Source organism: Onychomys torridus, chromosome 20 (genome assembly GCF_903995425.1).
Source record: "Onychomys torridus chromosome 20, mOncTor1.1, whole genome shotgun sequence".
Taxonomy (NCBI): Eukaryota; Metazoa; Chordata; class Mammalia; order Rodentia; family Cricetidae; genus Onychomys; species Onychomys torridus.
In genome coordinates, this window is record NC_050462.1 from 47,596,516 (window position 1) to 47,619,648 (window position 23,133).

Sequence of the window (23,133 nt, forward strand, 5' to 3'; positions counted from 1 at the left end):
TTTGTAATTTGGATCAAATATATCTTGAATCAATTTCATTCAATGAATAACAACCTTTGCCTCTCCCCTGTAAATGTTGTTTCAGCTAATGTTAACAGACATTTCCCAGTGATTTAACCTATGCAGAACCACATTGTCAGTGTGGGAGTTCTAAGAACATTGAAGACTCAGTTTCTTGCCTTCATAGATTCTCTACTTATTGAATTTTAAAATATATTTGAAGTATTTTTAATCTTAATTATAAACATAAGTATGATTGTTTAGGCTCTAGAAGAGTTGGAATGCTGTATCTCCCCCCAAGAAGGGCTAAAATGATGTTGGTACCTGCTGGGCAATGGGAGTCTTTGGATAGTATTTTTCACATGGATACTGTTTGGATTCTTTGACAATAGTAGCTTTTTGGGGAGATAGTGAGTATTTTTCCATAGTTTTTATATTTCTATTAAGTACTAACTGTCTTATCAACTGGTCTTTATAGGTAAAAGATGGAAAGAGCAGCCACTGCAGGAAAATTCCAGCTTTGCATTCCCTCAGACTAACAGTTTATCAGAAATGATTGCCGACTGCTTTCCCACCCCCCTAGTTTTGAAGTATCAGTTGTAATGAAGTGAGTTCCAAATTTTAAATCTGTTTGCTCTCTGCCTTTATTTCTGAGAATATGGGAAAAATACATCACAACAACTCATACTTGCTTTTTGATGGCTGTTCATAAGAGGTCCTTGAGAGAAGCACAGTCTGTGGAGCGGGAGCTGGTGAGGAGGCTTTTATGTGTTCTGTCCCCAATCACATTTCATCACATAAGCATACAACACGTTCTCTCTCCTGGCAATGGATAGTTGTAGGCTAGACTTTCACTAGTCCTCTCTAATGAGATCAGTCTTAGCTCCCTTCCCTCTTGCTACATCTAAAATTACATCTTACACTTGGTTTCTCAGCACTCTCTTTGTTCAAAGATTGAGTGGTCTTAAGGAACAGGAAAAGTTCTAGCCTGTCAGAGATGCTCATCCAATGTTTGAGCAGCCCTAGACTCTCATTCTAGGGCTGGAGGCATGTGGCGAGGGAGCAGAGACAGGCCTCCCTGTAATTTCTGTAACAGCAGCGTTTGTTTTATATTGTTACCAGCACACACAGAGTAACTGCGTGAACAACAAAATGGTCCTCAGTGACTCGATTTCAGAAGTTACTAACAGGTTGATGGTGACGTAATCACCACTGTGAAAATTCACAGAGCAAAGGGACAATGTCCTCTGAGACCCTGAGAGTGGTTTAATGCCATCTGACTTCTGTTTGGGTTTCTCCATTGAGTACATATTTCTCTTAGGATTATCTTCTTACTGTGTAGCTAAGGATGACCTCAAACTTCTGATTCTGCCTCCATCTCTAAGCGCTTGGGATTAGAGGCATGCTCTACTATGCCCAGTGTATATTGTATATTATTTATATTTGACACAAATCTAACACAAAATGAAATGTTTACTCTCAAGTAAAGTAAAGAAAAATCCATGTTTTATAGATGCAAATATTAAAAAGCAGAGAACTGACCAGTAACAATGCCTTACAGCTCTGATGGAGGATAACAGTTTATTTTAAGGATTTCATTTCCTTGGCAAGCCACATTTTGGCTTTCCCCCAATACTTCAGAGGCTTATCAACATTGAGACTTCAAATGTGTTTTATCCCTCATGATACCTGGATTGAGTTTTCATTATATCCCTTCCTGTTTGTATTTTTTAGATAAGCCACAAAATGACTTTAGATATTTGAAGCCAGAGAGATTTTATTCTCTTCAAGCCCCGAGATTAAAATTAATCAGAATCAGGGTATTTTCCCTCACCTATTACTATACAGTGAAGGTGAATAAAGTTTATTTTCTCTGCCTGTTTCTCTGCTTCTCACATTGGTCCTTGTGTTAAAGAATGAATCAGCCTGCCTGCAGGCATGTTTTGCTACCCTCAACGGAGGAGATATCTCTACTGCCCCTCAGTTTACTCAGCACTGATCTACTGACAGTTGTCATATGACCAAACCCTGTCATATCACTCCAGACTTCCTGCATTTGGAAGATGTTGATTGAATTTTTTTTTTTTCTGGAGAAAGGGATAGGCTGTAAAAAGAAAAACGAGATACTTCCTTATTGAGCAAAAATTTGAAGAATATTTTAATGGACTATGGCTGAGACTGACAGATTTCTTAATCACATTCTTTGTCTGATTTGATCTAAAGTTACTGAATGCTAATTTTATTGATTGTGGTAAAGTGTTCTGATAGGACACAGTCCATCTCCCTTATAGACAGCATGGCTGTGTGACTAAGATCAAGACTAATGTCATCTCTATAATTATTTTAATCATCATGTTGCAGAGTCATACACATCTCTAATAAAGGCTACTTTAGCTGTATTTCACATTTTTCCCCTACAAATTCTGATCTTCTCAATACACTGTACAGAAATCCATTTTTTCCTAGAAACTTATTAAGTAGTTTTGGTAAGAGTATAAATACTGTGTTTCTTTATGATGTCTCACACACGTGTGTCACTGTGCTTTGCTGATATTTGCCGCTCACCACTCCCTCTTGTCTCCCTCCCTCATCCTACTGGTCTCCTCATCCTCCAAATAGTCCCACTTCTGATTTCATGTCATAAATCTTTAAAAACTGACTTGTTTAATTCCATTTGATCAGAAAACATGCTTTGTACAATTATAATTCTTCCAAATTTGTCAAGGCTTGTTCCAGACCTTCAGATATTGTCTTTCATGGTAATTCTCTGTGGACTTTAGAACGACACTACTCTCATTTGGTTGAAGTGTTCTATAAACTATTCAGCTGGATCCTGTTGATGGAGGGTATTGTTTAACTCTATCTACTTAGTGAATTTTTGGATATTGATTTAATTAATTGTTAACAGAAATGTGTTGAAATTTCTGACAACAGTTATTCTTATTCTTGTGCCTTTATCAGTTTTTGTTCCATTTATTTCAAAACTCTTACACTCATATCACTTAGGATAGTTTTAACTTCATAACAAACATAGCTCTTGCGCTGGGGTGATGCCTCAGCAAGTAAAGAGCTTGCTGTACAAGCGCGAGGACCCTAGTTCAGATCCCCAGCACTCACATAAAAAGCCAGGAGTGATGGCACATGCCTGTCTGAGTTGGGGAAATGAGAATAGAAGCAGCCCTGGGTTTGCTGTGCAGATCAATTGATGAGCTCCTGGCTCAATGAGATTTGTCTCAGAAATTAAGGTGGAGGATTATTGAGAAGATACCTGATGTTGATCTTAAGACTGTATATTGTATTACTGTTAGATAAGTAACAATAGTACACATGAACACACATACCCACACCCACACACACCCACACACACCCACACTCCCCCACACCCACACCCCCCCACACTCCCCCACACCCCTCCACACTTCCCCCACACCCACACCCCCACACCCCCCCACACCCCTCCACACCTCCAAACCCCCTCTTCCCCCCCACAAGACCTACTGAATCCATATATGTACATGCTTTTAGGGATGACCACTTGAGAAAACTGATTTTCACTCTCTCATCAGCCATTAAGATTGCCCGTAGCTCTTCATCTAAGGGTGAGAATATCTTGCTTATTTATCTTAGTGTGTTATCTTTCAGGTTTGTTCAATTCATGCAGTCAAAAGTATCAGAATTTCTTTTATAAAAGGCAGAATATTATTTCTATCTATCTATCTATCTATCTATCTATCTATCTACTATCTATCTATCTCTTATCTATCTATCTATCTCCTATCTATCTATCTATCTATCTATCTATCTATCTATCTATCTATCTATCCATCTATCTATCTATCATCTATTATCTATCTATCATCTATCTATCTATCTATCTATCATCTATCTACTATCTATCTATCTATCTACTACTATCTACTATCTATCTTTCTATCTATCTACTATCTATCTATTATCTATCTATCTATCTACTATCTATCTATCATCTATCTATCTATCTATCTATCATCTATCTACTATCTATCTATCTACTACTATCTACTATCTATCTTTCTATCTTTCTATCTATCTATCTATCTATCTACTATCTATCTACTATCTATCTATATCTATCTACCTATCATCTATCTATCTATCTATCTACTATCTATCTATCTACTATCTATCTATCTATCATCTATTATCTATCTATCTATCATCTATCTATCTATCTACTATCTATCTATCTATTATCTTTCTATCTATCTATCTATCTATCTATCTATCTATCTATCTATCTATCTACTATCTATCTATTATCTATCTATTATCTATCTATCTATCATCTATCTATTATCTGTCTATGTATCAATTATTTGTCATCACCTCTCTAATCTATCTAAGACATTTCCTGTATCGAATCATTCACTAACAAATAATCTAAGTTGTTTCCTTATCTTGGCTGTTATAACTAATAGTGAAGGAACATGCATGTACAGATAGATATCTCTTTGAGATACTGATCTTATTCCTCTGTGTGGTGATAGATTGTCACCCTAACAAAATTTGCCTGAAGATCAGAGAACAGAACAAGCCACTAGATTAAACATAGAGGCCAGGCAGTGATGGCACACACTTTTAATCCTAGCACTCAGGAGGCAGAGATCCATCTGGATCTCTGTGAGTTCAAAGCCACCCTGGACTACCTGATATTGATTTAGTCTAGGAGAGAAACAGAGCCAGACAGTGGTGGCACACACCTTTAATCCCAGCACTTGAGATCTCAAGCCTTTGCTTGGGGCACACACCTTTAATCCCAGCACTTGAGATTTCACACCTTTAAGCCCAGTATTTGGGAAGCACACAAGCCATTAATCCCAGCACTAGGAAGGAAGTGATATGGCTGGGTGGAGAAAGGTATGTAAGGGGTGAGGAGACAGGAACTGAAGCTTTTTCAGACTGAGGAGTCCTGGAGGTAAGATGTGGCAGTGGCTTGTCCCTTTCTCTCTCTGATCTTTTGGCATTTACCCCAATATCTGGCTCTGGTTTTTTTTTTTTTTTATTACAATAAGGCCAATTTAGATTTTGAGCAACACCTCTGGATATTTGTCTAGGGTGGGATTTCATAGGGTAGTTCTATTTTTAACTTTTGTAGAAACTCTATATAATTTTCCATAAAGCCTGAGCAAATTTACACTCTCCACTATTTATAATGGTTCCCTTCTTTCTGTATCTCCTTCACCACTTGCTATTATTGTTTTATCAGATATAATTGTGAGATGATATTTATTGTTGCTTAGGTTTGAATTTCCCTGCTATTTCATGAAGATAAGTATATTTTTTGTACCTATTAGCCACTTGGATTTACTCTCTTTCTTTTGAGAAATATCTATTCAGATCCCTTCCCCATTTTATTTTATTTTTTACTTTTTTGGTTTTTCACGACAGGGTTTCTCTGTGTTGTTTTGGTGCCTGCCCTGGATCTCGCTCTGTAGCCCAGGCTGGCCTCAAACTCACAGAGATCCGCCTGGCTCTGCCTCCTTAGTGCTGGGATCAAGGGCATGCGCCACTGCTACCTGGCCCTTCTCCATTTTAAAAGTCAGGTTTATTATTAGGTTTTTGACATTAAATTGTATGAATTACTTATATATTTTGGATATAAACATCTTGTTGGATTTTTCCCCCAAATATTAAAAAATTCTTTGTTGTTTTTGAGATGGAGGGATAATAATATAATCAAGGCTGGCCTTGAACTCATGATTCTCCAGTCTGCCTCCCAAATATCAGGATCACAGCTGTGCATCACCATGACTAGCTCTAGTTTGCAAACCCATTCCTTAGGTTACCTGTTGGTAGTTTCCCTTGGTGTGTGAAGCTTCTTAGTCCAACACAAACTGGTTTGTCTGTCTTTGTTGTCAGATTCAAAAACTTATGAACAGAAGCTTAAGGCTTGTCTGCTTTCTTCTACTAGTTCTATGGCTTCAGCTCTCAACTGTTTAAACCTTTAATCCATCTCAACTTAATTCCCATGAGTGATAAAAGACAGGCTGTGCTGGTTAGTTTTTATTTTATTCTTTAATGTGCTTTTCTGTAGGAATGTGTAGGCATTATGTGCATACCAGGTGTCCTTGAAGGCCAGAAGAAGGTGTCTGATCCCCTGGGACTGGAATTACAGAGGGTGCGATGTGGGAGCCCACAGAGGTTTCCTAGTGAGATCTGAGCTTGCTTTCCCAGCAGGGCTGTGTAAGAGGATGAGTGGACCATGGACCTGGGTACCAGGTGTTTGGAAGGGTGTGCACTTGGCTGTATCTAGTAAGGGGAAGGTCTTTTGCCTCACCCCTTGGCATTGTTATAAAAAACCCTTTTGAATAAAGTTCTGGGCTGGTGGATAAGGATCCAGGCCCTCCCCAGGCTATCTTGTGTTTCTGTCTTTTTCTCTCCTCTCCATCCTTTTATCTAAATCTCTCATCCCTCTCTCTTCAAGATTACCCTGGGGAAAAAGCTGGGGGTGGGTCCCCCACAGTGCAAGCCACCATGTGGGTTTCTAGAACTCAAACCTGGGTCCTCTGACATCTGGTGATGTTAACTACTAAGCCATTTTGAAGCCCTTGATTGTTAGTTTTTGTCAACTTGACACAAACCTAGACATATCTGAGAAGAAAGAATCCCAATTGAGAAATTGCCTCCACCAGATTCTGAGAGCATGTTTGTGGGGCATTTCTTTGATTAATGATTGATGTGGGAGGGCCCAGCCCACTGTGTGTAGTATCACTTGGAGAAGTGGTCCTGGATTGTATAAGAACACAAGCTGAGCAAGCCATGGGAAGCAAGCCAGTAAAGAGCATTTCACCATGGCTTCTGCTTTAGTTCCTGCTTACAGGTTCCTGTCTTGCCTTGAGTTCCTGCTTTGACTCAACTCAATGATGGGTAATGGTAGGGAGGTGCAAGTCAAATAAATTCTTTTCTCCACAAGTTGCTTTTGATCATGGTCTTTATCAGAGCAATAAAAATCAAACCAGGAGGGAGGGTCTAATTTTATTCTCTTGCATATGGATATCCAGTTTTGAAGGCAACATTTATTGGAGACATATGCTTTTGTCTCTTGAGTTTTCATTTTTTTGTACTAATCTATGTGTCTATTTTTATGCCTGTTCCATCTAGTTTTGATTGATACATCTTGGTAGTATAATGAGATTATGAAGATAGGATCAGATTTGATTTTACACATCATTTAGTATAAACATTCTGGTTCCATTTAAAGTTTATATTTATTCTAGCTGGGGGCTCCTCAGCCGTTGGTTCATAATTCATGTGCTTCCATTCGATTGGCTATTTGTCCCTGTGCTTTTTGCAATCTTGGATTCAACAATTCACGCTCTTTTAGTCCCTCCTCTTTCTCAACAGTTGGACACCTGGAGCTCCACCTGGGGCCTGGCTGAGGATCTCTGCATCCACTTCCATCAGTTATTGGATGAGAGTTCCAAGACAACTGTTAGGGTCAGGCCCTCTGGATAAGTGAGACAAATGAATAGCTTGATCTGTTTGGGAGGCACCCAGTCTGTGGGACCAGGACCTGTCCTTAGTGCATGAGCTGGCTGTTTGGAACCTTGGGCTTACACAAGGACACTTTGCTCAGTCTGGAAGGAGGGGACAGGACCTGCCTGTACTGAATCTACCAGGTTTAAATGAATTCCCAGGGGTGTCTTGGTCCTGGAGGACATGGGAATGGAGAGGAGGGGCTGAGGGGAAGGTGGGGGTGGGGGCGGGAGGGGGGAGGACAGGGGAACCCATGGCTGATGTATAAAATTAAAACAAATAATAATAATAATAATAATAATAATAATAATAATAAAAATAAAAGTTTAGATTTGTAAGAATGCTATGGTGGTTTTGATAGTGATTATAATTAATAGATTTCTTTGAGTAGTGTATAAGTTATTTCTTGTTGAGAGTTAAAAACACCATGACCTTTGTGACTTATAGAAGAAAGTTCATTTTGACTTATGGTCAAAGCAGAGAGATCACAAACCTGCGACAGAGAGAGTGAATTGGAAATCAAGTGACGCTGTAAACTCTCAAGATTGGACCTCCAGTGACTTTTGTACTTCTAGGAAGGCTCCATAATATAAAAGTTTTACAATCTTCTCAGATAGTACTAATAAATGTTCAAATACATGAGCCTTTGGGGATAGCTCCTACCGGCAACTCCTTACTCCACATCTTTGAGAGCATGAGCTGTCATTTACTTTATTGATCTTGGCCATTCAGACTGGTTTAAGATGAAATCTTAAAGTAGAATCTGATAGAAGAGAAAGTGAGGAATTTTCTTGAGCTCATTGGCATGGGAAAAGACTTTCTGAACAGAACATCAATAGCACATATAATAAGAACAACAATTAATAAATGGGATCTCATGAAACTGAAAAGTTTCTACATGGCAATGGACACCATTATTTAGACAAAGAAGCAAGATACAGAATGGAAAACATTTTTACTATCTCCGTATCTAATAAAGGACTAATACCCAAAATATATAAAGAACTCAAAAAATTGGATATCAAAAAAGCAAATAACCCATTTAAAAGTGGGGTACAGATCTAAACAGATAGTTCTCAAAAGTGGAAACTCAAATGACTGAGGAGCACTTAAAGAAATGTTCAGTATCCTTAGTCATCAGAGAAATACAAATAATAACTTTGTAAGGTTTTGTTTGCTGTCAATTTTAAGTTCTATTACATTATGACTATGATAGGATACATGGAATTATTTTAATTTTTCTTTATTTGTTAATGTTTGTGTACCAGCAAGTGGTTTATTTTAGAGAAGCTTCCATGAGCTGCTGAGTAGATGTATTTTCTTTGGTGTTCTGGTGGAATATTCTGTAGATGTGTATTAGGTCCATTTGGTATAAGATGCCATTTAATTCTGAGCTTTCTATTTATTTATTTTTGTCCAGATGACTTATATATTGGAAAAAGTGGGGTGCTGAAGTCATCTATTATTATTGAGCTTATGTTAATCTGTGCCTTTAATTCCATTATACACATTTTATGAAACTTGGTACATCAGTTTGGTGTATGATTAATATTATGATATTTCTTGATTAGTTATCTCTTGATTAGAATGAAGTGTCCTTTTTTGTCTCTACTAATTAGTTTTAGTTTGAAGTCTATTTTGTCAGATATTAGGATGGCAATACTTGCTTCCTATCTAATATAATTGCATGGACTATACTTTTCTATCTTTTTTTTAGTTCTTTTTAAAATTATATTTGTGTTTTAATTTTACAAATCAGCCATGGGTTCCCCTGTCCTCCCCCTCCCGCCCCCACCCCCATCTTCCCTCCAGTCCCTTCCCTCCATTCCCATCTCCTCCAGGGCCAAGACTCCCCTGGGGATTCAGCTCAACCTAGTAGATTCAGTACAGGCAGGTCCAGTCCCCTCCTTCCAGGCTGAGCAAAGTGTCCCTGTGTAAACCCAAGGTTCCAAACAGCCAGCTCATGCACTAAGGACAGGTCCAGGTCCCACTGCCTAGGTGCCTCCCAAACAGTTCAAGCTATTCAATTGTCTCACTTATCCAGAGGGCCTGATCCAGTTGGGGGTTGCACAACGTTTGGTTCATAATTCATGTGTTTCCATTAGTTTGGCTATTTGTCCCTGTGCTTTTCCAACCTTGGTCTCAACAATTCACACTCTTAGAGTCCTTCCTCTTTCTCGACAATTGGACACCTGGAGCTCCACCTGCGGCCTGGCTGAGGATCTCTGCATCCACTTCCATCAGTTATTGGATGAGAGTTCCAGCATGACTGTTAGGGTGTTTGGCCATATGATCACCAGACTAGGTCAGATCAGGCTTCCTCTCTACCATTGCCAGCAGTCTACAGAGGATGTATCATTGTTGATTTCTGGGAACCTCTCTAGCACTTTGCTTCTTCCTGTTCTCATGTAGTCTTCATTTATCATGGTCTGTTATTCCTTGTTCTCCCTTTCTGTTCTTGATCCAGCTGGGATCTCCTGCTCCCCTAAGCTTTCTTTCCCTCGAATCTTGCCCTTCATTACTCCCACTGTCATCCAGGTTGTTCATGTAGATCTCAAACATTTCTCTGTCATTAGGTGATCCCTGTGTCTTTCTTAGGGTCCTGTTTTTTAGGTAGCCTCCCTGGAGATGTGTAGCAGTGTAGTCATCTTTGTTTTACATCTAGTATCCTACTTTGAGTGAGTACATACCATGTTTGTCTTTCTGAGTCTGGGTTACCTCACTCAGGATGATTTTTTCTAGATTCATCTATTTGCCTGCAAACCTCATGATGTCATTGTTTTTCTCTGCTGAGTAGTACTCCACTGTGTATATGTACCATATTTTCTTCATCCATTCTTCAGTTGAAGGGCATCTAGGTTGTTTCCAGGTTCTGGCTATTACAAACAATGCTGATATGAACATAGCTGAGCAAATGCCCTTGTGGTATGATTGAGCATTCCTTGGGTTTATGCCCAAGAGTGGTACAGCTGGGTTTTGGGGGAGATGGATTCCCAATTTTCTAAGGAAGCGCCATATTGATTTCCAAAGTGGCTGTACAAGCTTGCATTCCCTCCAGCAGTGGAGGAGAGTTCCCCTTGCTCCACATCCTCTCCAGCATAAGCTGTCTTCTGTGTTTTTGATCTTAGCCATTCTGACAGGTGTAAAGTGGTATCTCAGAGTCGTTTTTGATTTGCGTTTCCCAGATAATTAGGCATGTTGAGCCTGATAGAAGAGAAAGTAGGAAGTAGTCTTGAATACATTGGCACCAGAGATCACTTTCTAAATATAACACCAGTAGCACAGACACTGAGAGAAACAATCAATCAATGGGACCTGTTGAAACTGAGAAGCTTTTGTAGAGCAAAGGACATGGTCAACAAGATAAAGCGACAGCCTACAGAATGGGACACCACATCTGATAGAGGGCTGATATCCAGAATATATAAAGAACTCAAGAAATTAGACATCAAAATGCCCAACAGTCCAATTAAGAAATGGGCTATAGGATCTCTGCATCCACTTCCATCAGTTATTGGATGAGAGTTCCAGCACGACCATTAGGGTGTTTGGCCATCTGATCACCAGACTAGGTCAGATCAGGCTTTCTCTCGACCATTGCCAGCAGTCTACAGCTGGATCAGGCCCTCTGGATAAGTGAGACAAATGAATAGCTTGAACTGTTTGGGAGGCACCCAGGCTGTGGGACCGGGAGCTGTCCTTAGTGAATGAGCTGGCTGTTGGGAACCTTGGGCTTACACAGGGACACTTTGCTCAGCCTGGAAGGAGGGGACTGGACCTGCCTGTACTGAATCCATCAGGTTTAAATGAATCCCCAGGGGAGTCTTGGCCCTGGAGGAGATGGGAATGGAGGGGAGGGGATGGGGGAAAGGTGGGGGTGGGGACGGGAGGGGGAGGACAGGGGATCTCATGGCTGATGTGTAAAATTAAAACACAAATATAATAAAAAAATGAAAAAAAGAAAAAAAAGAAATGAGCTATAGAACTAAACAGAAAATTCTCAACAGAGGAAACTCAAATGGCTGAAAGACATTTAAGGAATTACTTTCCTATCTTTCATGTTAAGGTTTGCCTATCTTTAAAGTTAAGATGAGTTTCTTGTAAACAATAGAAAGATAGGTTTTGTTTCTTAATCCATTCAGTTCATCTCTGTCTTTTGATTGGCAAGTTGAAGCTATTAATATTTAAATTTATTAGTGAAAAATGTGTGTTGATTTCCGTCATTTTTTTGCTTTCGTATTCTTTGCTGTGCTTTTCATTTAATTAATTATAGCTTCATTTGTTTTTTTTCTATACTCTGTTGACTGCATTTAGTTTTCTTTTCAGTTCAAAGTATTGCTTCCAGTATTCTCTTTATCATTTTTTTTGGATGTGGATATTTTTAGTCTGTTTGTATCATGGAAAATTTTTTTCCCTTTCAAGTATGACAAATAGTTTTCCTAGCTACAGTAGTCTAGGTTGGTAGTCACAGTCTTTGAGAACTTGTAGTGCATTGCTCCAGGCTCTTCTGGTTTTCAGAGTTTCCATTGATATATCAGCTGTTATTCTGATAGAGTTTCCTTTCATGTGACTTGTGATTTTTCCTTTCGTAGCCTTCAATATTTTTATTTCTTCTGTGTATTTGGTGTTTTGTCTGTGATATACTCTAGGGAATTTCTCTTCCAATTTTGTCTAGTTGAGGTTCTGTTATTTTTAAAAATCTATCTGTGTGGGTGTGTCTTTAGTTTGGGGAAAATTTCTTCTATAATTTTGTGGAAGGTCTGGTCTATGCCACAGTCATGGAATTCTTTGTCCTCATCTATGCCTAAACTTCACAGATTTTGTCTTTTGATGGTGCCTCACATTTCTTATATGTTTTTTTCCTGTGAGCTTAAAAAAAATCATATTCTTGGCTTATTTGGTATAGATACTCTATTTTTCTTCAAGTCCTTATATTCTGTCTGCTTGATTAATTCTGTAAATATAGAGGTTTGTAAAGGTTTTCCCTGAGTTCTCTAATTGAGATATTGAGTTTTGTAATCCATCTTCATTTTAGCTTGTGTTATCTACAAGGTTCCTATCTCTTTATTGAATTTGGTTTCTAAATCTTGAAATTTATTATTTCATTCAGATGTGTATTTTTATTTTCTTGAACATCAGTATAATTTCTATTCAATAATCTGATAATCTGGCTAAAAAGCCCCTTTAGTTGTGCTTACAGTATGTATATATTTAAATATCACTAGTTTGACTGTAAGTATTTTTTGTTTATTTGATATATAACAAGTCTTCTGTGTCTTTTTGGAGGTGATTTTAGCAGTTTCTTCTTGAGTAATAATATATATCTTAATTTTCACAAGCAGCTTGCTTTGTTGCTTTTCACTTAAAGTTGGTCATATAACTCTTAATGGTGATAATAATATAGTTTGACATTTTAGTCATACATTTATCCTATGAATTCTTGCTACATGAGGGCAACGTTATTGTTTTTTGTGTATTATTTTGATTATTTAACATGGATAAGATAATGAATGTATGTTTAGTGAGTCAAAGAGTTAGCTGTGGATACTTATGGATAGAATAATAAAATTATTACTTTTTTCTTATAAATGTAATATTTTATTAATAGTCACATACTGGATAAAATTTTTTATTTGGTTTATACTTTTTATTATTAGTATGTATTCATTGTACAATATAGTGTGTTTCCTGGCTAGAGAGGGCTTGGCCCATTAATATCTTATGAAAGCTTGAACCATCAATTTCGGCATTCTAAGGCAATTTTTTTGATTGAATCATTGAAGGCCTGTTTGACTTGCTTGTTCCTCAAGGTGTAAATGAAAGGATTCAACATGGGAGCAATCGAAGTAGTTAGCACTATTACACCCTTGTTGGTAGCCACTGAATCCTTTGCTGATGGCTTGACATAGATGAAGATGCAGCTGCCATAAGTGATGGAAACCACAATCATGTGGGAAGAACAGGTAGAAAAGGCCTTTTTCCTTTGCTGGGCAGAAGGAAAACTTATAATGGTCTTGATTATGTAGACATAGGAAAGAACTACACAAAAAAGGGTTGTGATGAAGGTCAACACAGCACAGCCTATAACCATCTGCTCAATGACCCACGTGTCTGAGCAAGAAATCTTCAGGAAGGGAGACACATCACAAAGAAAGCTATCAATGACATTAGAATCACAGAATTGCAGATCTTGGCTCAAGCTAAAGGGTGGGAGTATGATGAATAGCCCAGTCATCCAACAGCAAAGAAGGAGTCTTCTGCAGGCAGTATTGCTCATGATGGTGGTATAATGCAGGGGTTTACAGATGGCCACATAGCGGTCATAGGACATGGTGGCCAGGAGAAAAAATTCAGTTACTCCAAAAAGGTCAGTGAAAAATGCTTGACTGGCACAGGCACCATAGGTAATAATCTTGTCACCTGTTGATAGGCTATACAAGTATCTAGGAATACAAGCTGATGTGAACAAGATTTCTAAGAGGGAAAAGTTTTGTAGGAAAAAGTACATTGGGGTTTTAAGGTGAGGATCCATTAATGTAAGTAAGATAATTGCCAAATTGCCAGTTATATTCAACAGGTAGGTAAAAAGTAGAAAAATCAAAAGCAGACTTTGAATTTGTGGGTCCTCTGTTAGTCCCAGGAGAATGAATGTTGTTACTGTATGGTTCCTCATAGCTGACTCCTGATTTTTATCTGGTCTCATAAAAAAGATGAGGTATTCTATCAGAATATATGAAGGCTACAGTTCCATAGTTATTAACCACGAGAAGTAAATTCAAACAAGTAACTGGTTCATATGAAATGTCTTCTTTGTTTTGGTAATTAATATTTCCACTATTCTCTCAAGCTTATAAGTTTCTGTGTTTTATAATATTTGAAGTGATATTTCTTACAAATCAAGTTAACAGTTACAATATAATAATTTAAGATTCTCTACCTTTCTGTTCCATTATTCAAATGTATTTTAAATTTGTCTAATTTTGAACTGGTTCTCATTGATGATACATTCATCATTAAGGCTTAATTTGTTTCTGTGCACTGTTTTTCTGTTTTGAGGTTGAAATTAAAGTTCATAGAAGCTTCATATCTTGCTTTCATCTTTACCCTTAACAAAACACAGCCATATAACAGATGACTTTGAGTTTCTATAGAGGATCCCTAAAATCTACCACCAATTATAATTTTAAGTCTACCCTGTATAAAAATTATTTGCTTATTTTGTGTGTACTTGGTGTGGTTTGTGGTAACTATATGCAGCAAGTTTTATGATTTTTAAGTGGAATTTAACTTGTAACTTTTTAATTTTTGTAGTGTTGGGAATAGACCCAGGGCCCTGTACATGTTAGGTAAGCATTCTATCCCTGGGCTAAATCTCAGCCCTTTCAAGCAGAATCTGTATGTGATGATTCTTCTATGTATATCTAGCAGTGATTACTCTTTAGAAATTCAGATTATATACAGACACACATACCCCATGTTCAACACACATAAATTTCATTCCATAGGCTCTGTTTTCTTTTCTTCTTCTCATGTGTTCTTTCTAATAAAGCTAGGCATTGAACTTGAATGCTACATGCTATCCCAGGTCTCAAGTAATCCCTTTAAAGAAAGCACATGTTGGAAGCACTGTCCCCTCCAATCATGTCCACTTTCTGCTACATCTTTCTTTAAGAGTCATTGAATCGAACCCAAGGATACCAATATCTCATTGGCTTTTAGCTTAAGTATTGTTTATTTCCAGAAATCCTTTTGACCCATATGAAAAACGCTGGGTCTGGTGGCCCATACCTGTAATCCCAGAGATGAGGTGGAGGCAGGAGGATCCTTGGAGGATCACTGGCCAGCCAGCTTAGGTGAACCAGTAAAGGATAGGTTCCATGACAGACTCTGTTTCAGAAAAAATGTTTAGAGTGTTTGGAGAAGATCGCCACCAAACACCACCCTCTGGCCTTTACATGCAGATGCATACACAAGCATGAGCCCCCACACTCATACATGCTCATATGCACAAATATCACACACATAACATAAATTAATAGGTCAACTTTGCAATATTGGGTTTGGGTCAATAGCTCCTTTGCAGTGTTATACTCTCCTTTATCACAGCTTAGTTGTAAAATACACAATTTAATATTTTTGGTCAGTGTTTTTAGGGCTTGTTATTTTTCTTACACACCAATGAATGGAAGATTTTCCTGGAAGACTCTAATGAAATAGATGCAAGAGTGGATTTAACACACTGACAGATGAAAATATTCCTTTCTGGACTGGCAAGGTGGTTCAACTGGTAAATGTGCCTAGTGTGAGCCTTGATGGCCTGAGTTTGATCCCAGGATCACATGATGCAAGGAGAAAACTGACTCCTGCAAGTTGTGCTCAGACACCCACATATACACTGTGGCACATTTGTGTTCCCCAACATAAAATAAATACAACTAATTAAAAATTCCATTACTACTAAGATAAATACAAAGTCAACTCCACTCACAAGTCAAATTCTCATATTTGTCTCTGTCTCAGAAAGTGTCTTTAACCAGGACGTTGGTTTTCATGGGAACTGGAAGTATGAAAGACAGTAGAGTCACACAGGGCATAATCTCAATAGATCACTTTAAGATACAGTGACACCTTCCTCAGGAATCTACCTACCTCTTTTGAATCCCACCCTTGTCAGCTCACAGACACCAAATGTTTCATCAAGGTGTTAAACTCACCCTGAACAATTTGGGAACATTAGAGTCTAGGAATATATTTATTTTATTGCAATAGTAAATGACACCTTTCTATAAGAAAACCAATTTTTTTCTGTACCATTAGCTTCAAGTTTTGTGACTCTAACGTGTGACAGATTTTTAAAAAAATTCTATTGCTTTGTGAATATTTTATGTAATTTTATATTACAGTGTACATAAAATGTCTCAAATAATATGATACCACCCAAATTCCTTTAGTTTGAGAGTGTAAAAAATGATGCTATTGTATGGCTGTGATTACATGTGATTACATGACCTTTTGATGGCTTCTTTAAATAATTACAATGAATAACTCTAAAGGATCCAGTGGTAGTGCCTTCATGCTTTTCAAAGTTAAACATGATTTCTGTTCACCGTGTAACTATAAAAAATTAGTAATCATACAAAATTGAACATGAAGGTACAGTTGAGAAGTAGTCTTGTGAGAAACGTTGCCAAGTGTCTTCATAGGCAGCCTATGAATTTGTAGTGTTTTCTATTACCACTATAGAGTAAGTGTCTCCTCAGCAGACTCTTCTGTTATTACACATCTGGTTGATATTTCCTTTACTGTGCTCCTGTATCTTATCATTTCATTTTCAGAAGTGTAATGTTAGTAACAATCTCTTTGGTAAGAAAATCTAATGTTTGTAATTCTAGGAGCTAGACTACTGATGTAACTTTTAAAAATCTGTAATTAAGTACTGGAAGATCTTTTATAACACAGGTTCTAAAGTTAATGAGGCTGGGAAGATAGTGCAGTTGGTAAAGTACCATGAGAGCCTGTGTTCAAGTCTAAGAACCAACATTAAAAACATTCTAAGCTTGATGGTGAATGTTTGTTATCCCAGTGCTGGGGAGGTAGAGGCAGGCAGATCACTGGGACTTGCTGGCCAGATAGTCTGGTTTAGTTGGCAAATTGTGCACACACACACACACACACACACACACACACACACACACACACACACAGAGTAAATGTTTTTTTGTATATTTAAACCTTACATTCATCAGTTATATAGTGTCTTCAGAGGGGGAACATGCTTCAGTGTCTTCTCTTACAGGCTGCTAGAACAAAAAAAATTTTTTTAAAAATTATATTTGTGTTTTAATTTTACATATCAGCCATGGGTTCCCCTGTCCTCCCCCTCCCGCCCCCACCTTCCCCCCATCTAGAACAAAAATTTAAAGTACAATCAACTGTTGTTTTTAATGTATCTTAAATCAACTAGAAAGGATAATACTTCCCATTTATCTTATCATATGGATAATTTATGCAGTTGAAAATTTGGTTTGGCATAGAAAAATAATGTAAAATGAAATAACAAAGTAGCTAATATTCTATATCATGCCTACATTGTCTTTCTGAAAATGTAACTAGATATTATGAATAATATAGAAATATAAGTATTATATACAGAACTTTTACAATTGACTTTAAAATATCTCATGAATACTTTTGATATCTATTTGACACTGCCTAGCTTAATCATAACACCCCAACCAAATGATCCAATAACAGCATCTTTTCTATCATTCTTGCAGTGACAAATTCGTGTTTAAGGACCTCATGTTTATTTTCTCAGCAATCAATTACATTATAATCTGAAATATTTTTAATCCTGAGCCAGCATGTGTAATGTCTGAGACTTGCTTATGTAAATGAGTAGTAAGTCTCAAACAGACCGTAATGTGAGCAGTTTGTTTAATTTTTTTTTTTTTTTTTTTTTTTTTTTTTTTTTGCCAGCTGAGCATGGTAATGCATGTCTTTAATCCCAATGCTTGGGAGGCAGAGGCAGGTAAATCTCTCTGAGTTTGAGGCTAGCCTGGTATACATAGTGAGTTCCAGGACAGCCAAGGCTATATAGAAAGATTTATCTCAAAAATAAACAAACAAACAAAATGGAACAAAAGACCCAAACTAACTAACCAACCAACCAACCAACCAACCAACCAACCAACCAACAAAAACAAAAATGAAAAAAAGAACTTTCAAATTTCCTTCCTTTAGAATTGAGAGCAAGGTTAGCTACCCAGTGTATATAACATCAAATAAAGCTCCAAATCTATAGTCAGTATCATAGAGGGAGGAAATTCCTATGATTTCTAGTCTTCTATGACATTCCCAGGGATCGAAGGGAAAAGTAGACAAAGTCTGGAGGGTCTGGAAGATTGTCTCTGCAACCAACCCAGCCTTCTACCAAGTCCTCACTCTTGTTCTTTATCATTTAGCTCAGTCTATAGACTCACAGTTCTGGCCACTCGGAATGGAATCCCTTGTTCTAAAATACCTATCTTTGCTTCTAATCCTGGAGACTCCTTTTCTCTGAAATGCTAAGAGACAAAGTTTGAAAAAGAATTATTGGAGCTGAGCCATATTATTTTCTTTCTATGTATTTGAAAGATTAAAAAAACTGTTAACTGTAGAGGCCATTCAGTATATCACCTTTTAGGTAACCAATCACAGAGATGATTTTCACATAAACAGATGCTATTTTCACTTTGAAGTGAATGCTCATTATTCACTATGTGACTGACTAAGGTGTTTACTGAATTTATGATTTCTACAAAGGGACAACTCTAATTCAAGCTTCTTTTACAATACTTCATAATAGTGTATACATGATTGATAAGTGTATATCAAATGTGCTGCTCTGAAACATTGTTTTTCTAATCTTTCATAAAGAAAGATAAGTATGACTAGGAAGTTGTACTCACTCTTTGGAGATCCAATCATAGCTTTCACTGGATACTAGCAACAGATTTCTTGCACGGGAATCTGGGTAGATCTTGCTAACAAAGGCTTGTGTTTGAATTTCTAGCTATTTCTTAGACACCTCCACTCACCTTAGGACACAGCAATGATTTTGTCTGCTGGGAGTCTTACCTCCAACATGGTGCCCTGGACATGTTTTTAGGGATTTCACCTGCTTTAAAATACTCCGGGTTTGAACATAATATGGGATTCTTGTCCTTTTTTTTCTTTTTGATATTGAGCTTTCTCTGGTTTTGGAAGAGAAGATATTTTGATTCTCATGAGTGGGTGAGAAGGTTTGTATGCCAACAGGGAAATTGTTTGTTTTATTTCTAAAAGCTGAAGTATAATAGCCACAAGGGACCTTGGTGACAATTTTAAGATCTGCTAATGAATTTTCCATGTAATGAACTTGGCAGAAATCCCCAAAAAATGTAGCAGTGGGGACAGTGTCCTCAGAGAGAGAGAGATGCAACAGTTGCAGTGACAGCAGGCTGACAGGCCAGAAGGACACACTGCCCTTCCTACATGTGTTCCACATCTCCTGGGGTGGGTGGGTATAATAAGATCATCAGGACTTGGTTTACTTTTGTCTTAAAATTATAATTGAGAGAAAGAAAAATTCAGATTTCATGGCAAGAAAATGTGTGAATAACCACAATTTTGGGGCTATTTACTTCTACTCATTTTGTAGTTAATGCCACAACTTAGATCATGCACACATATCCACATTTGTAAATACATTTAACACGACCAAAACGCTCCTTACATAGCACTGGTGAAGGGGTGAAAGGAATGTACTAGATAGGGAGAAAGGCTGTAAAATGTCACCCTCTAGGCGCCACACAATCATTGCAATCATGGACTCACAGTAGTTACTTGCACTGGGCCATCACAAGACTGTCCTTGCCCAGTCAGGGTTGGGGAAGGGCTCATGAGACTCCACCACAAATATCCACTGGAGAAAAGATAACCTCCCAACAAATAGTGCTGGCAAAACTGGATAGCCACCATGACGAGATCAGGCTATACGCTCCCCTGCACGCCATAGTGTATGAAACAGATTTTCATGCTGTACCTTGCCCTAGGAGACTCATTTAAAAGCATCTTTTAACTCCATTTATGGATCCATACACTTCTAGGTACCACCCATACAGCACAGTCTGATGAGTGATTTATTCTTGGAAATAGAAAGGGAGCCATTCCAGCCTGATGAGTGATTTATTCTTGGAAATAGAAAGGGAGCCATTCCACAAGTTTGTTGGGGGTAGATTAAGACTTTAGAGACACATTGGAATATGAAAATCATACCAGAGAAACCACGCCGAAGAAATTACCAGACATACCAGACTGGGGAAATAGCATAACTCCCTTGCCTGGATGCAATAAAGTCACAGACATCGAACACTTGCAGCGGCATGGGCTTGTACCAACCTATTACCTGATACCTGGCGTCTAGGTCAAGAATAACAGAGGACTCCATGATTGTCCCTGGAGCTCTGCCTGGGCTCTGTACCCGCTGCTGATGTGGCCACTTGACTGCTGGCATCGGCACCTGTGGCCTTGTGGGGACCTGTACTTTGAACTGGCTGTTTGCTGCTCCTGGACCCCAGTTCAGCTTCATGGCTGGACTCTGCAGCTGTGGTGTCAATCTTTGACACTAGCAACTACAGTAACAGCTCCCTCCTAGCCCTTGCCTGGTTCCTTCTCTTATTGATGCCTTTAGTGTGATGTCATCTAAGGTTTAAAGAATGGATTCTTTTTCTCTGCTGACTTCATTTATTTTTAGATTTTATTTTTAAGTTGTTTTCCTTAATTTTATTTTTTTGTGTATTAAATATATTATCAAAGCATAATTTTAAAATATATTATTAGTTAAAATGTAATTTCATCACTTTCTCTTTTCTCCCTCTAGCTCCTCCCATGTCCTATCTCTCCAACCCCTCATGCCCCCCGTCACTCTAAAATTGAAAGCTGCTTTTTCTTTGATTATTATTGTTATACACCACACACATGCATACATATGTATGTATGCTCAAATATATAAATACCGTATGTTGAGTTCATTTTTGTTGTTTGTGTGTATATGGTCTCAGGGCTGACAAGTTTGCGATGGATAACCAGTTAAGAGGTCATCCCTAGGCGAAGAATTTCTTCTTCTCTCAGCAGTCATTAGTTGCCTGCAGCCTTTGTGTAGGGGTGAGACCCTGTGAGATTTTTTTCTCTGCCTCTGCATTGGCACGTCTTCTGATATTATCATTGGTTAGGTATTCAGCCATTTCTAGGAGAGACAGCCTCACAGCCGACCTCCTGGTATTCTGGCTCTAAAAATCTTTCTGTTCTCTCTTCCACAATGTTCCCTAAGCCATTGGTGCAGGAGCAGTGCTGCAGGTGTATCCATTGGGGCTGAGGTCTCTCCACATTGTGTCCAGGTGTGTGTGTGTGTGTGTGTGTGTGTGTGTGTGTGTGTGTGTGTGTAATAACAGTTTCCATTTGCTGTAGAGAGAAGCTTCTTTGATGAAGGGTGATAGCTACACTTATCTGTGGGTATAAAGATAAGATTTAGTATGTAGTTAGGGCTTATGCTTTCTAGCAAAGGTGTGGTGGTAAAGTCTTTTCTAAGATGTCACTAGCCTATATAAGTTGATATGTCTCTAGTAACAGGCATGCTTTCCCTCTGTTGGAGATGCCTCAGTTCCACTATACAGGTGTTGCTCACCCCCAAATGTGAGTGCCTGACACTGTTGCACCTTTAATGCTGTCTTGTCATGCTGGTCATTGTGGTGGCTCCTAGGTGTCACAGCAGGGTAAGACTATTAATTGCTTCTCTCCACTGGAAGCTTATGAGGTACTTTCTGGTACTATGGAAACTAAAGGAGAGTTTTTTTGTTAGACCCAGCTCAAATAATCCAAGTCCTGTGTCCTAAGTGTGAGGTATCTTCAGCAATAAAGACTTCCACAATCTGAGAGGCAACCAGTGACAACAGCAATAGCTTATATTGTTTTGAGAGTTACTTGTTCAATTCTGACCAACCCCTTGAAAAGTTTCTTATGACTGGCATTGGGGTTTCTCTTAGGGTATAGTTCTTTGGGGAGAATTGTCAGCTCAAGTGGCATATCTATATATACACAAAATTATATATGCATACAAACATATACGCATGTATTCATATACATGTATATATATGTACATTTATATATATTGTGTATAATTTTGGGCAAATATAAACTATGATTTCTTGAGGCTTTATCCAACAACCTTGGTGTTATTTATCCCTCTTCTCCATGGAGGTCAATATAAATTTTACTTTTATTTTATGTGTTTGAGTGTTCTGCTTGCTTATGTGTATGAGTACCATACATATACCTAGTGCCCTTTGAGATCAGAAGTGGGCTCCTGGTCCCCTGGAATTGGAACTTCAGTCAGTTGTCAGCCACCATGTGGGTGCTGGGAACAGAACCTGCATCTTCTTCAAGAACAGAGAGTGTTCTTAACTGCTGAGCCATTATTTCACCCTCTGTTGATTTTTAGAATACAAAAGGCAAGAAAAGAAAAGCAAGGTCACAGCACTCAGTCAGATTTTATTGAACACACAGACAGACAGATATATACACACAGACATACACACACAGACACAAACATATATACATGGGGGCAGGGTGAGATGTGGATGAATGAACTGACAGACAGGCCAACAGACAAAGACAGAGCAAAGCCAAAAGAAAAATTAACCTCCCAGGTTGGAAAAGGGAACCCAAAGATAGTGTTCAAGTCTGCTTGGAGGGTCAGGGTTTTTATATGTTTGGGAATGAGATGAATTTCTCTCTCTCTTGGAATTGGTTGGCTTTGGCTATAGCAGTAAACTGGATAATTCAGACAAAGCCAGGGAACCTAATTGATCCCTTCCACAACAGTCCTCTGTGGGTGATTTGAAAGCTCCACCTCCAACAGCTTCTTCCATCAAGGAAAAAAAAATCACCAAAAATTTGTCTTAGAAACGGAGAAGAACTAGTAAGTTGGTTACCTTGCATGCTTAAGTGAAAAGTACATTGACCCACTTAGAGCATCTTTTTCTTATCCGTTTTACCAGGGATTTGTCTGACTCCTAGTTGCTCATCATCAACACTTTC

General features: G+C 38.2%; 1 protein-coding gene across 1 annotated transcript; it reads right to left on the bottom strand.

Moving 5' to 3' along the window:
- Nucleotides 1–13,252: 13,252 nt before the first annotated feature.
- Nucleotides 13,253–14,188, bottom strand: LOC118571168 (olfactory receptor 6C2-like). The gene has a single exon (XM_036170091.1). The coding sequence runs from the start codon at nucleotides 14,186–14,188 to the stop codon at nucleotides 13,253–13,255; it is 936 nt and encodes a 311-aa protein (XP_036025984.1).
- Nucleotides 14,189–23,133: the final 8,945 nt, after the last annotated feature.

What these genes read in the sequence shown, in the direction of transcription:
- LOC118571168 (XM_036170091.1), bottom strand. Translation starts at nt 14,188, where the DNA reads ATGAGGAACCATACAGTAACAACATTCATTCTCCTGGGACTAACAGAG.